Below are 14,199 nucleotides of genomic sequence, written 5' to 3'. Positions count from 1 at the left end.
CTTAAATTTCGCCTTAAAGGTTCTCGTACATGAAATCATTGACATTGATGATGAGAACCAAGTGATAAAGAAGAGGAAACTTCCAAATGGAATTGGTAAAGAAGAGTTTCTAACACAGATTAGTAGCAGGTTTTGGCCCTCTTTTGAAGAATGCCCAACCACTCCGATGTTTGAGGAATGGGTAGCAAAAAAAAAAGGTAAAGTTGGTGAGTGATATGTCAAACTTTTCTTTTCCCTCCAATAAACTCATTACTTTAGTGTGATTTCTTTAAAATGACAGTTTGGAACTGCCTACAGTTGTTATGCCAATGATGCCCTCCAATACCTGGCATTTACACGACCTCTGGTTGGTCATCTTTTACCAGTTTTGATAAGGTGGGTCCAACCATCTCCACTCAAACCCATGATAGGATGGGCCAACTATTTTACGCCTCATGTTTTAGCCTTGGGGTAGGAGCTTCTTTTAGGCTAAGTATAGTTGTTTCTTTTCTTCATTCGAGCGTGTGTTAAACTTGTAAGTAGGTGTAATGGTAGGGGTGTTAGTGTGTATGAGCTTGTGAGGAATTGTGAGTGTGAGGAGAAAATGGCATGTGCAAGTGCAAGTGGTTGGTTGGGCTTGTAACTGCCCAAAACAGTTGGTCATTGCCAAGTGGAGTTGGTTGACCCCAACTTGTTACACATCAGCTATTCCAGCTGTCAAAGAGCTCGCTTCTTCTAGAGTCTTCACCATTCTCTATAAATAGAGAAGAGAAAGCAACACTTTGGGAGTTTTGGAGATGAAACAAAATTTTGGGTGTCCAGTCCTAGGGTGAGTTCCTGGATTTACATTTTTTTCTTTGAATGAATTCTATTCAGTTGTGAATTCTTCTAAGGTTCATTACTTTGTTTCTTCCTCTGTATGATTCTAATGTTGTTTTCTTCTATGATGTAGTATTAAACTGCCATGAAATAAGGTCTTTTAGCAAGAGATGGAATTCCTATAACAGCAAGTGCACTTTGCTGCCCTACTTGTGTGACCGCCCCGAGTAAGCTTCATTTCTTGATCAAATTCCTTCTGATCGGATCACTAAACTTCTCCTGAAAATTTATATAACTTATATCTATCAGACGAGAAGATAACCCACATAGATTTTTTGTTAATTCTAGATCTAAGATATCAATTTCAGGTTCACTTAAAAATTTATTCCTACGGTAAGTGATGTTTCTCTGTTTCCACTTATGAGTCCCATTTCATTTGATAACTCTTGGTGTTTTGAATTCCTACTAAAAGAAGTAGAGATCTAAATTCTCAAAACTCACAAAGAACTTTCCTCACTTTGAAAAGGAGTCGTGGTCTCAGTTCTTGGGAATATTTGTAGGAATTACTTATAACTCTCCGTTTTGGCTAGAATTCTTAATTTCTAGTCTTAATCTCAGCAAACCTTTATTTCCTGAGTGTGATAATTCTAGAAGTAAAGATCTATTACTTCTCATCTTCAATATGAAAGTAGTTCACCATATAATAGAGGCTGCCTCTTGATTGTGGGCTAGTTTTGATCATCCATGGGTGATCTTCAAGTGAGTGTGTGATTGTATCCCCAGCAGCTCTGATCTCCTCTGTGCAATGATAGCTTATTTAGTTTTCAGTTCACATCAGGTGGAGCTTACCATTTTATATCATTCATTGCATTGGCCATGCATGCTATTATCTATGAAGGTTGTCATGAAAACTTATGGTATTCTGAATGCAAATTGATCTATTTAAATTATTGATGGATGAATCCAATGAAGTGCAATTACAATAAACATGGGTGACTAAATATTTGGTCTATATTTAAAACTCATGTTTGTAAGTCAAATTACAGGTAATGAGCAGTGGGTTCTCACTGAGTTTTGTAGATGGAGCAGATACCACAATCTTTTGACAATGTGAGATCCCCCTTTATGCTTCACAGATGCCGTATCACTTTCTCCTTTTCTCATTCCACTTAAGTCAACTTAACTTTTCTATAAAAAGTCTAGGTAGTCGATGCCCTATGTAACATTGTATTTGCATCACCAACAAATGCAACAACAGTGGTTGTTCTTTAGGTTCAAAGTCTCTTTAACTTGTGAATACTTTACTGTCATGAAAATTTGTTCTTTAAAACTCCGTACTAAAGCAATTCAAAGAAAGAGGTGTTTCACTTGAGGTAAGAGTCTTGTTTTGAAGGCAAAGGTAGGTAAGTCTCCCAAGGAACTCTCACAAATTCAAAGCATTAGAATTAATGTTGGTCAAGGGAGAGAAGAAGATCCCCATGAATTTTTAAGTTATGTTATTGATAAAATGCAATATGTGTGCCTAAGGAGGTTGGTGTAGGCAGTGGGGTACACTAGCAGACAAAACTACTCTTAATCAACTGATTTTTGATATAAGATAAAGTGCATGGAATGCCTTAGACAAGTTTGAGAGACGTGAACCGATAATGGATCTCAATACATGAGAACATTGGAACTGTTAAAGTAAATTCCTTTCTTGAAAACATAAAACTAGTTCAAATATCTCATGACAGTTCTCTGTTCTAATATTGGACCAATAAAGATTCCTTGAGATGCGTCGACTTTACATTGTAATTTTGATTTTTGTGTTCAAAATTATATCTTGAACCAACCCATTATGATGATACTGTATCTGGGTGCATCTTTTATTGTGATGGGTGTAATTTAGGCTCTGTTTGGATTGCAGGAATTATCAGGAAATGTTTGGAATGTAAAAAAATTTCTAAGATTGCCTACATTTTTTACATGAAAAAATATAACTCGAACCAACCCTATTCAATTTTTACTTAAGATGGACCTTCAATTCAAGATATTATCCTCTAAATCGGGGAAAGAAAAACCTTTCCAAAGAGGACAGGCCATTAATTATAGGGCGAGCTCGGTCGTTTAGAAGTGTGTGTAATGCAACTCTTTGAAGGTTTTCCATCTTTCCCTACTAAAAGCACGTTTGCCAAATTTGATTGGCCTAAGCGTAATTTAGTTCTAGCTTATCAGCTGTATAAAAGGAGAATAAATAGAATCATTTTGAATTTTTTTTTGTATGTACGACTGAAAAAAGAAGAGTTCTATGGAATATGGCAATTGTTTTCAAAAACAGCAAATCAAAAGGAAGTCATACGTTTATAGGTGAGGAATATTAGAGAGTGTTGCCGGAAATAAGAATATCTAGGAGAATAAATAGAAATATAGCTGATTTTTTTGCCTATTGTAATTTATCACCGGTTTAAAAGGAGAATAAATAGAATCATTTTGAGATTTTTTTTATATACGAAGAAAAAAGAGGGAGTGACACTCACAATCAGTTTTCAAAATCCAAAACAAACATGGGCTTAGTATGAGAATCTAAATCATTGATTGGCTATAATCCAAAAATGGTGCAATGATCAGGTAATCTAAACCATCCAACCTGTAAATAGTGGTGTGATGAGAAAAGAAAATTAGGGCAGTCATAAAAACAAAAGAAACAGCCATAGATCAGAGGGTTGGGATCATTCCATGGAATAGATTTTTTCAGGCACAATTAATCTACGTTGTGGCCCAACAAATGGACGATTTGGATCAACCTATGATGTGGGCCGTTCAGTCCAATTTGAAAACTACTTGACTATTCGGGCTTACAGCATATAAAAACTCTATTCTCAAAACCAATACTCTCTTCCATCTTTGAACACAAACCCTTAGGGTGCGTTTGGATTGTAGGAATCAAGAAATGGAATCCACATGCCATTCCAATTTTATTCTGATTCTCTCCGTAAACGGAATGTAATACCTGATTCTAGTGTTTGGGTAAGAACATGAAAATCAAACGGAAAATCTTGACCCAAGAAAAAAAGAAAAGGAAAAAATGAGAAGTCTTTCTGTCGTGTAAATGTGTCCTTAAATGAGGGAGAATAGAGATGGTTTAGGAACAGATATGTGTGAAATCTGTTGAAAGCTTTCCCTTTTAAGAGAAAAATATTCTATTGGTGAGAGATTTTAGGTGGGAGAGATTTTAGGGAGAGCTTTTAGGTGAGAGAGAAAGAGAGAGACGGTGGAATGAACGAATCCCACCTATTTTGGCGTATCCATCTCCATCTTATTTCCCACAAATATTCCACCTCACATTTCCTTTTACGCCACCAATCCTCAGCCAAACACTAGAATCAGTCAAAAAGAATGAAATACCGATTCCTATTTCCAATTCCCGCAATCCAAACGCGCCTTTAGTGGGGGTTGTTATTCGCAATCCAAACGCGCCTTTAGTGGGGGTTGTTATTCTTAACATTACTTTAGTGATCCCTTGGATCTTTGGCAATGAAATCAAAGAAATAACAGAAGAAATCAATCAATAAAGATTGCATAAGATTTTGAAAATAATTTTAATAAAAAATATATATCTCAATTCAATTATTTAAGAAAATGAGTGAGCACCTGGATTCTCTCCATATTCTGTCACGGATGTATTCAATATAAATTTTTTTCCAAGGGACAAAATCAATAAAACAAAAGTTTCAAACAGCATTAATAACTGGAGAATAGTTGCATCAACACAAATTGTCTAAGCCATGAACTTAATTAGACCTAGGGATCCTGATTTATTTCCATTTTTTTGAAAAGACGCGTGGATTTTCCCATGACTTTGGCAATAGCTAAGCTTATCCAAGCTACTACCTTTCGTGATTTCCTGACTTATCACTTGGTTTTACTAAACGTTCATGTGTTTCTCTCATAGATATCTATTCATACCTCTAAAAAGATAAAAGCCTACAAGCTTTCTATTAGTATCTCTCTCAACCCTCAACAACATACCCGTAACTCATTAAAAGGTATGCATATTAGGTTTTCATTCCAGAATCCTCTTGGAGAAACTCTTTCGATCCGTAACTTGCCAATATTAACTATTATTTACTTCTTTTTTGCAGCAGGATCATCACATTCTTGCAAGTTGCGACTACAACATTGCTTTCGATTGGCTTTAAGTGGTGGGCTACATGACAACTGACTATACATCATGCAGTGCGTTTTTAATTGGAAATATTATGGTCTTTACATTTAATCAAGGCATCTTTGATTTTTTGGGTATGTTTGTTATGCCATAGGCATGCCCACACACATAACATATACATGTAAATCGAATAACTTCTCTTTATTTACTTCTCTAGGCAGGGAATAACTTCACACAAAAAATGTTTAGCTACTTCACACAATAAATTCCTAAATGTTTCACACACAGAATTATGAAGGGAATAACTTCTCTTTATTTACTTTAATATGAATTAGGTAAGAGAAATTCCTAAATATTAGGAATATTTAAAATAACCTAATATCTCTAACTAAAGCAAGAGAAATATTAGAAAAGATGCAAGTTAATAGATAAATTGAGAAGTCGATAAATATTTTGAGAATCCAATAATCAGTTTTTGACTAACAATCTGTTCTCAAAATCCAAATCAATCAGAGCCCAACTGTGAATCCAAATTGGCATCCGATTAGAATTCCACTTACATATTTTGCAAGTGAATCCAAATTGGCATCCGAATTGCAGTTGGAAACAGTAATGGGTGTGCATTGAAACTGACATCTGGTTATAAATGCAAATTACAAAATCCAAAATTGCAAATTGTTTTCATGAATAGATATGTCTTGTAATTTTCGCACCCCATTATACTAACATTAAATACTAATGACTTAAAATCCTATCATATACACACTCCAATCTGAACAACAGTGCATTCCTCTCATCTACCTAAGAAGTCAACATACCAAAAAGAAAAAGAAGAGGAAAAGAGAAAACACATACAAATAGGAAAGTAGGAAACCAAATACATTGCAATGAAAATTTCTCACAAAGCATACCTTCACAAAAATATTTTTTTTTGAAAAGGGCAACAGAATATATATATATATATATATATATATATATATATATATATATATATATATATATATAAAAACAGAACCGAGGTGGTCCTGAAGGAACAAAGATAATACAAAGATAGCAGTACAATAATTCAAGGAGGTAGATAGTCAAAGCACTCAAACGCGGCCCGAAAGACTCCTTTCTTGGCAAGGGTGTCTGCTTCCGCATTGGCTGATCTCCTGACATGGCGAAAAACTATTGAGGAGCCCTTAGCTCTGTCCTCTATTTCCTCTAAGAGAGGCAAAAATCGCCAAGGGGGAGAAGCGTTACCCGAAAGCCAGCGAATAACATTTAAGGAATCCCCTTCGACGATAATTTTGTCGCACTCTAGACGAGGCATCGAGAGAAGCCCGCTATGAACGGCTCGGACCTCTGCCTCGTTTGAGTCTGCCACTCCGATAGGCCCCGAGTAGGCCCAGAGGACTTCCCCTTTGTGGTTTCTACATAACCCCCCTACTCCTGCCATTCCTGGATTGCCGATAGACGATCCGTCAAAGTTAAGTTTCAGGGACCCCGGAGGAGGAGTAATCCAGGAGGGGAGGATTTTCACTTTGGTAGCCGATTCCAAGCATATGATTGACCATCCTTCCCAGAGGTCGAAAGCTGAAACAAAACGAAACAGAGGAAGGCTTCGAGCCCAGGATATGACCGCAGCTATCAACTGAATATAAATCCAATACGGAGATCTAGCCTTCCCTTCAAAGATACGAGCATTCCTCTCTTTCCACAAGAACCACCATGAGGCCAGGAGACACATCTTCCACAGCGTTCTGCCTTTCCTTTTCCAAGGAGTCCAGGCCCAACTCTGAATGAATTCAGCCATAGAGTTGGAGGGGACCCAACTGATTCCGAAACGAGAAAAAATAAGACCCCAAATATGGCGAGCAACCTTACAGTGTATGAAAAGGTGGTCAATGGATTCCCCAGCGGATAAACATAGAGGACAGTGATCTACCAACCACATTCCTCGTTTCCTCAAAAAATCCATAGTTTGAATGCGGCCCCAGCTAACCAACCACCCAAAGAAAGCAACTCTCGGAGGGCAAGATTGTCTCCAAACCGAGGAGGACACATGCTCCACTAAAGATGGGATCAGATGGTTATAAAAAGATTTGACTGAAAATATCCCCGAAGGATTCCAAATCCAAATCCGACGATCTACACCCGAAGACTTGATGAAGCAAGAATCCAATAAGGAGAGGAGGGCGCTGTAAGAGTTTAACTCCCTAACAAAGAAGTCTCTGCGAAACTTAGGAGACCAAGCCACCTTCCCATGTTCCTTTGCAAAACATTCCGATACCCAGGCCTCTTTCTGAGATGAAACGATGAATAAGTCAGGAAACATGACTTGAAGAGGATCGTCCGAACACCAAGGATCCTGCTAGAACCGAATCCGATCCCCCCTATATACTCTGAATCGGACGCCAGGAGCAAATAACGACTTCAACTTCAAGATGTCCCTCCAAACCGTGAGACCTTTGAGTTTAAAATTATCAACAGAGTCCCAATGCCCATGATCTGAACCATACTTACTTCCAATGACCCGGACCCACAAAGAGGATTGTTCTTCGCCAAATCTCCACAGCCACTTGCCCATAAGGGCCTGGTTAAAACTCTGAACCCTCCTGATACCCAAACCTCCATTTTTAGTAGGCAAGCAGACCATACTCCATTTAATCAGGGAGACCCCCTTGGAAGACCCTGATCCGCCCCACAGGAAGCGTCTCTGAATTTGTTCGATGCGTTTAGCAACCGAGGCGGGACATTGAAAAAGAGATAGAAAATATATCGGCATATTGGATAGAACAGCCTTTATAAGCACTAATCTACCTCCTTTGGAAACCAACCGGCGCTTCCAGGTGGCCCAACGTCGCTCAATCCTTTGAATAATAGGAGCCCATAGGTTGTGTTTCGGTCGACCCACACCAAGAGGAAGACCCAGATAGGTTGCTGGAAAGACATCTAAACCACACCCCATAATTCCGGCGAAAAAGGATGCATCGCTCTCAGAAACGTTGATCGCGAACAACCGAGATTTTGCGAAATTAGATCTTTGACCCGAAACCATCTCATAACAACGAAGCATAGCTTTAAGGTTAAGAATCTGGGATATGACCGGAGAACAGAACAGAAGAGTGTCATCCGCAAACTGAAGAAGCGATACTTCCACCTTACTCTCGCCAATAAGGAACCCTTGATATGGCCCCAACTCACTTTCTTTTTTCAGCAGTCTGCACAGTGATTCGGCCACAATCAGGAAAAGAAAAGGAGAGAGAGGATCGCCCTGCCGCAATCCTCTAGAAGATTTGAAGAATCCTTTTGCTGATCCGTTGATGAGGACAGAAAACCAGGCGGACGATAAGCAGTTCCGGATCCACCCTCTCCACCGACCCCCAAAGCCCATACGACCCATGAGAAAATCTAATGCTGCCCAATCTACTCGGTCATATGCCTTCTCCATGTCAAGCTTGCATAGAATGCCACCTTCCCCCTTCCTTCGATAATAGTCAATGGCTTCATTGGCTGTTAAAGAACAATCAAGAATTTGCCGGTTGCTTATAAAGGCACTTTGACAGACCGATATAATTGAAGGAAGAACCACTTTGATACGATCCACCAGAACCTTTGCGAGGACTTTGTAAAGGCTGCCCACCAAGCTAATCGGGCGAAAATCCGAGCTTTTTGTTGCTCCTTCAATTTTTGGAATGAGGACGAGAAAAGTTGCACCTGTCCCTTTGTCAAGGATGGCTCCCTCAAAAAATTCTATGAAGAATCGAAGAATGTCCGATTTTACTGTTTCCCAGCAAGTTTGAAAGAAAGCCAAACAAAAACCATCGGGTCCAGGGGCTTTATCTTTTGCCAGAGAAAATAGTGCTGATCGGATTTCCACCTCAGAGAAAGGGATTTCCAATCCGGCTGAGGCTTCCAGGCTTAAGCTAGCAAAACAAATGTCTTGAGGAATTGGGCATAACATCCCATCAGCTGAGTATAAAGATCTGTAGAATTCAATAATTTCTTCAATAATTCGCTCCTTGTCAGATACAATCTCCCCCTCCACTTCTAAGGATTCAATTCTGTTCCTTCTTCTGCGAGCACTAGCCATGGCATGGAAGAAGGCTGTGTTTTTATATCCCTCCAACAACCACTTGACTCGAGATCTTTGGCGCCAAGAGATTTCTTTAAGCATCAACAACTCTTTATGCTCTTGAATTAATCTTCCTTGTTGCTCATAATCCTCCGCCGAGGCCAAACCACTCTCTGCCAATGTATTTATCTCCATCAATCTGTCCTCAAGAATCCTCTTCCTGCCTTGGTCCACTTCTTTCTGCTCCTTATCCCACTCTTTTAATTTCCCCTTAATGAAGCGTAATTTTTTGCCTATAACTACGTCCCCTGGACCTTCAAAGACGCTTTCAGACCACCATCGGACTAAGAGAGCCTCCATTTGGGGATTTTCCAGCCAAGCTAATTCAAATCTGAAGGGGGGCGGGCCCCAGAACTCCATTTTAGGAGACAAAAGGAGAGGGCAATGGTCGGAAACTGAATGGGGTAAAGCCTGCTGATAGACTTCAGAAAGAATTGCCAACCAGTCACCCGAGAGAAGAAATCGGTCAAGCCAACTCCGGTTCGAACCTCTGGCCCAGGTGAAAGAGGAGCCACTCAAAGGTAAATCTGCGAGCTCGTTGATTGCGATGAAATCAGCGAAAGATCTCATGCCCGCAGTGACTCGCTGACCCCCAAGTCGATCTCTTGATCCTAGAACTTCATTGAAATCCCTCCCGATACACCAAGGAGCGGAACATAGGCGTCGCGTCTGATTTAATTCTTCCCAAAAAGGACACTTCTCAGAGGATGACAAAGGACCATAGACGCCTGAGAAGAACCAGACTGAATTATCATTGCATTTTCGGAAAGCAACGGAGAGAGAGAAAACTCCACGCCAAACATCCGTGCTGTCCCACAAGACTGAATCCCAAGCCACCAAGATGCCCCCTGAAGCTCCTTTGGATGCTAAGAAAGCAAAATTCCAGTCAGTATTGAACCCCATGCTTCTCATATCTATGTTACGGATTTGCTCCATCTTTGTTTCCTGAAGACAAACAACCTCAGGGGGCCGATGTTTAACTAATGCTTTGATTTGAATTCTTTTCTCCCGAGAGCCCAAGCCGTTTATATTCCAGGATAAAATCTTCATTAACAACTGTATTCCGATGAATTCCTCCTCGCCCTGATACCAGACTTTCTTCCTTTTTTCTGGGATGTGAGACCTTTGCTATGCGATCCAGAATCATAATTGATATCCGATTGAAGTCTCACCAATTCGCGCTCCGTGCGTTTCAGGTTTACTTCGGATATGGAGACTGGAGATGACACTCCAGCGACCTCCCGTAGTTCTGCCGCCTTTATGCTAGACCTATATTCCTCAACGGGACCCGGAAATATTAGACCCAGATGAGAACTAATGTGCATGGTATGATCCACCATCAATTCAAGCACCTGTTGGGAAGAAACCAAGCCCGAGTCATTCCGTGGAGGGACATAAGAGAGTTCTGAGGCACAAGGCAGGAGCTGAAAATCCGCCTTGCTACACCATCTCAGTGGACAAAGATGGGAGAAACTTCCAAGCGATACCCTGACGAGCGAGCGAAAGGACCACTCCCTAACTTCACCAGAGAATAAATGCTTCATACCTCCCAAACCACTATAATCAATGATCACCTTCCTTTGCCTCACCCGACACTGAATGAAGAAACGGTCATCACGAGAGATAAGGATACACCTACTCTTGTGACGTTGCAGACTATACCCCCACACCCGGTTGTCACCGATCTCCTCCTCAGTCTCAGAATACGTGCGAGTAGCGCCCATTGTGCTTGAGTCGTGGAGGAGGCTCTCCTCCTGGTTCCCAGGGCTCACCAGTGGAGAAGTCCAAAGGTCCTCTGAAGCAACTTCTCTTTCAGAAAATTCCATTGGACTCGAATCGGGCACGTAGATTACATCTACTCGAGGAGAGTCGCTGTGGTGCGGAGGGGATAAGGCTGAGATAATATCTTCAAAGCTGTTGACCTTAGAGTAAGGAGTAGCTGTTGCTGATGAGTCTTGAATAGGACCAGCTACACTGGACCACCTGTATGCATGTGGGGGACCCCCTTTTTGAAATTCAACATTTTTGCCAGGTGAGATGCTGCTAACCGGTGCCGCTTTCTGCGCACAATAGGCTGAATGTGAAGGAATCTCCGACTCCACCAACCCGACAACCCCAGCATTTATCTCCGGCACAGACAGCAATGCTGAGGCTTCATTGATGGCATTGAAGACATCATGGATTGCAGTTATGGGATGGTGAACTACTTCAGCTTCACTTACCCCTTCAGTACGAGTATTTAAAGGAAGACCCAACTCTTCTTCGGAAACCATCTGCCCTGCCGGAGAAGGAGAGGAGATTTTTGCAGAGTTCGGGTCGTCGTCAACTCTTTCCCGGGAGGCTAGAATCCAACGAATTGTGCCATCGATAGAGCTTTGGAGAGATAGTTCACTTCCGGGGCGTCCTTCAGACATGATCAGCATCCTACCCACTTCATATCCGAAACCCGCATAACACGACAAATCTACCTCCACCACCTGGCCTATTTTCCTCCCTATACGCTGAAAATTATCGGCGCACCATGCTTCAGGCGGAACTCCTTCTATTTTCCACCAGGAAGGCTTCCCCGCCTTAGGAAATTTTGTATCCCACTTCTGTAGATCTTCCAGAGGAGAATGGGATGGAGAGCACCAATCTCTAATTAAGTGAGATCGATTAGCGCCCGCTGGGATGGAAATTTGGATTTCTAAAGGAGCAATTTTATACACCACAGCTTCAGTCTCTTGACTGCTATTGCGAGAGAGCCAGTCTTCCAGCGCATCCAGATCACCATCCCACCCTTCCTTCATCTTCCCCCATAAGCCTAAGTCTGCATTACTAATAGACTTAAGGGGGACTACTTCAAGGTTGAAAGCTACACCTTCCGAAGTTGCAGGAAGCAACGGTTCCATTCTAACATTCTCTGCTTGAGGCGCTGTTGGTTTAGGAACAAGCCGCCTCCTCGCCACCGGATCCGCTGACTGTTCTTGGTGCCCTGGAAAATTGAAGTCCGAACTGGACTAGACTTTATGACACTTCCAACATCTAACCCTCCTTCGAAAATTCCTGAAAGCACATCTGCAACATCTCCAATCTCCCAGTTCTCTATTCTTTCTTTTGTGGAAGGCACTCTCCATTCGTCTTCCCTTCTTGCTTCGGACGGGTAGCCACTCATCCTCTTCAGATCGGTGAGGCCAATTTCTCTGCCCAACTGCCGGCTCAGAGCCAAACTTCTTCCAACCTCCTACAGAATCGCCCAAAAGGCCTGCTTCGGGGTTGAACCGCCGGACCCCAAGAGGGATCAAATTCGCCCCACTGGCCCATCTAGGGCGATCTCCCCCAACACCTCTCACCCCGACGGAGATCATAATTGTCACGGAATCCTCCTCCACTCTGCAAGATGTGCCGACCACCGAGCCGTGAGAATCCACCGGATTCTGGATCGGAAACCCACGCGGAGACCGAGATGGAGGAAGACACCGAATCTGAAGGAGCTGAAGAAGAAGAGGTAGAGGATACAGATGAGAAGAAGATCCCTCTCCCTGCAAAATTATCCTTGTACGAGAATCCTTTTGTAGATGGCGACCAGATTTAATGTCGTGAGGTCCACCTGGCCGGGTGCATAGTTACTTGTATGCTGTGACTATCGCCCAGCATACGAACTATGTCCGTTTTACACACAAGGTGTCCAGGTGTTGAGATACTAATGGTGCGGTGGCACTAGAAGGCGGGTATAGCCCTCACGGCTCCTACTTATAGTATCTCTCCGAGAGTAACCTGTATTGAGTGATTCCTGAATGACCGTCGGCAATCCGTGGTGCAATCGGCTGAGATTGGTGATGATGAATGGGCTATATAAAGACCAAAAATGGAAGAGATTATATGGGTTTGAGGGAGATGATCGGAGGGAACCGGAGAGGGTGGCTGTTGGGTCGGATTCGTCGGGGCTCCGGCTAAGCAACCGGAGAAGATGGATACCCTCTCTCTTTGCAAGTTTTTCCAGAAAAATGAAGAACTCCTCCCTTCTGCAATTTTCCTTCCTCCCTCTCTCTGTTTCTCTGAGCTGTGAAGAAAAATGAACTGGGTTTGGTAGTAGCAGTGGTGGTCGGAATTGGTTTGCCAAAATCGATGGAGACAAAGAGCCGAAATCTCTCCCTCTCTGCTCGGATCTTTATGCTCTTCTCAATCCTCCTTCCCGAATTATCCGATCCAAATATGAAGACCCAGAAGTTGATCTTGATGGTGAGGGTTTTAGAGGGTATTAATGGCGGCAAAACGAATTGGGTTTGCAGTGAAGGTGATGGCTGCAATGGCAGAGGATGATGGAAATGGGAAAAAATGGGAGTGGGTTTAAGGTTGAAACAAAAGGATGGGGGATTGGCCGGATTCCGGCAATCCGGCCGGAGAAGAGGGTTTAATGATGGAGGTGGCTGATGGGAGATTTGCACAGAAGTGGGTTTCAAGTGAAAAACAGGGGGTAGTGAGGTGAATGGGTTTGTAGTGCTGAGAATGGGGTTTCGGATCTTGGGGGTTCGTCGGAGAAGAAGGAGATCGTGGTGGAGATGGTGATGTTGGTGAGATACTCCGGAAGTTAGGGCTCCGGTGAAGGTGGACAGAAATGGTGGCCGGATATTGGAGAGGTGGCTGATGATGGTAGCTTAAAAATAAATGGAAGTAGAAGATGGAGATGGCTGTGTTGGAAATGGGCAGAGGCCGGCCGGAAATGTGGTTGGCCGGAGGTAAAAGTGGGATTGGGAGATGAGAAGGAGGTTTGATGGTTTGGGAAAAAAAGGGAGTTGCAGAGAAGTGATAATCGAAGTGGGTTTGGGTGGTTGGGAGTGGAAAGGGGTTTGTAAAGAGGGGAGGAGCTTGCCGGCGATGAGGGATCCGGCGGCAGAGAGGGTGGCTGGTAGGGATGGTGGAGGCGGTGGGAGCTGGAGAAGGTGGCCGGAGTTGGTCGGAGGCGCCGTGGCTGGCCGGAATGGGGGAGAGGTTGAGAGGTGGAGGTGTGGTGGTGGAAAATGGAGAAAATGGTGGCTGTGAAGTGGAGGTTTGGGAAGGTGGGGGTTTGGTAGTGGTGATGCCGGATTCCAGCAAAATCCGCCGGAGTAGATGGTGGTTGGGCTGATGGTGGTCGAAGGGAGAGGCCTACCTTAGT

General features: G+C 42.6%; 1 protein-coding gene and 2 long non-coding RNA genes across 3 annotated transcripts; 2 read left to right on the top strand and 1 right to left on the bottom strand.

Annotated features, from left to right (window-relative positions):
- The first annotated feature begins 13 nt into the window (after positions 1–13).
- LOC143857254 (uncharacterized) lies at positions 14–340 on the top strand. Its single transcript, XR_013238559.1, has 2 exons — positions 14–206; positions 298–340. It is a non-coding gene; the product is annotated as an uncharacterized LOC143857254 (long non-coding RNA).
- A 21-nt stretch (positions 341–361) lies between these two features.
- LOC143857253 (uncharacterized) lies at positions 362–2,179 on the top strand. Its single transcript, XR_013238558.1, has 3 exons — positions 362–808; positions 932–1,025; positions 1,845–2,179. It is a non-coding gene; the product is annotated as an uncharacterized LOC143857253 (long non-coding RNA).
- A 3,272-nt stretch (positions 2,180–5,451) lies between these two features.
- On the bottom strand, positions 5,452–9,998 carry LOC143856989 (uncharacterized). The gene is made up of 3 exons (XM_077367268.1): positions 8,750–9,998; positions 8,296–8,440; positions 5,452–5,578 (listed from the first exon to the last, which is right to left on the bottom strand). Exons 1-3 carry the CDS (start codon positions 9,996–9,998, stop codon positions 5,452–5,454), a joined length of 1,521 nt encoding a protein of 506 aa, XP_077223383.1.
- Positions 9,999–14,199: the final 4,201 nt, after the last annotated feature.

The sequence above is a fragment of the Tasmannia lanceolata genome, unplaced genomic scaffold (assembly GCF_043159265.1).
Source record: "Tasmannia lanceolata isolate RefF3 unplaced genomic scaffold, GAP_Taslan_0.1 ptg000024l, whole genome shotgun sequence".
NCBI classification, from domain to species: Eukaryota; Viridiplantae; Streptophyta; class Magnoliopsida; order Canellales; family Winteraceae; genus Tasmannia; species Tasmannia lanceolata.
Note: the sequence above shows the minus strand (reverse complement) of the source record. Positions and strands in the feature narration are given on the sequence as shown.

Coding starts and splice junctions, on each gene's coding strand:
- LOC143856989 (XM_077367268.1), bottom strand. CDS start 9,998: ATGGAGCAAATCCGTAACATAGATATGAGAAGCATGGGGTTCAATACT. Junction 8,441..8,749: donor TAAAGCCCCTGGACCCGATG/GTTTTTGTTTGG, acceptor GTTCTTTAACAG/CCAATGAAGCCATTGACTAT. Junction 5,579..8,295: donor TTTGGGGGTCGGTGGAGAGG/GTGGATCCGGAA, acceptor ATTTATAACCAG/ATGTCAGTTTCAATGCACAC.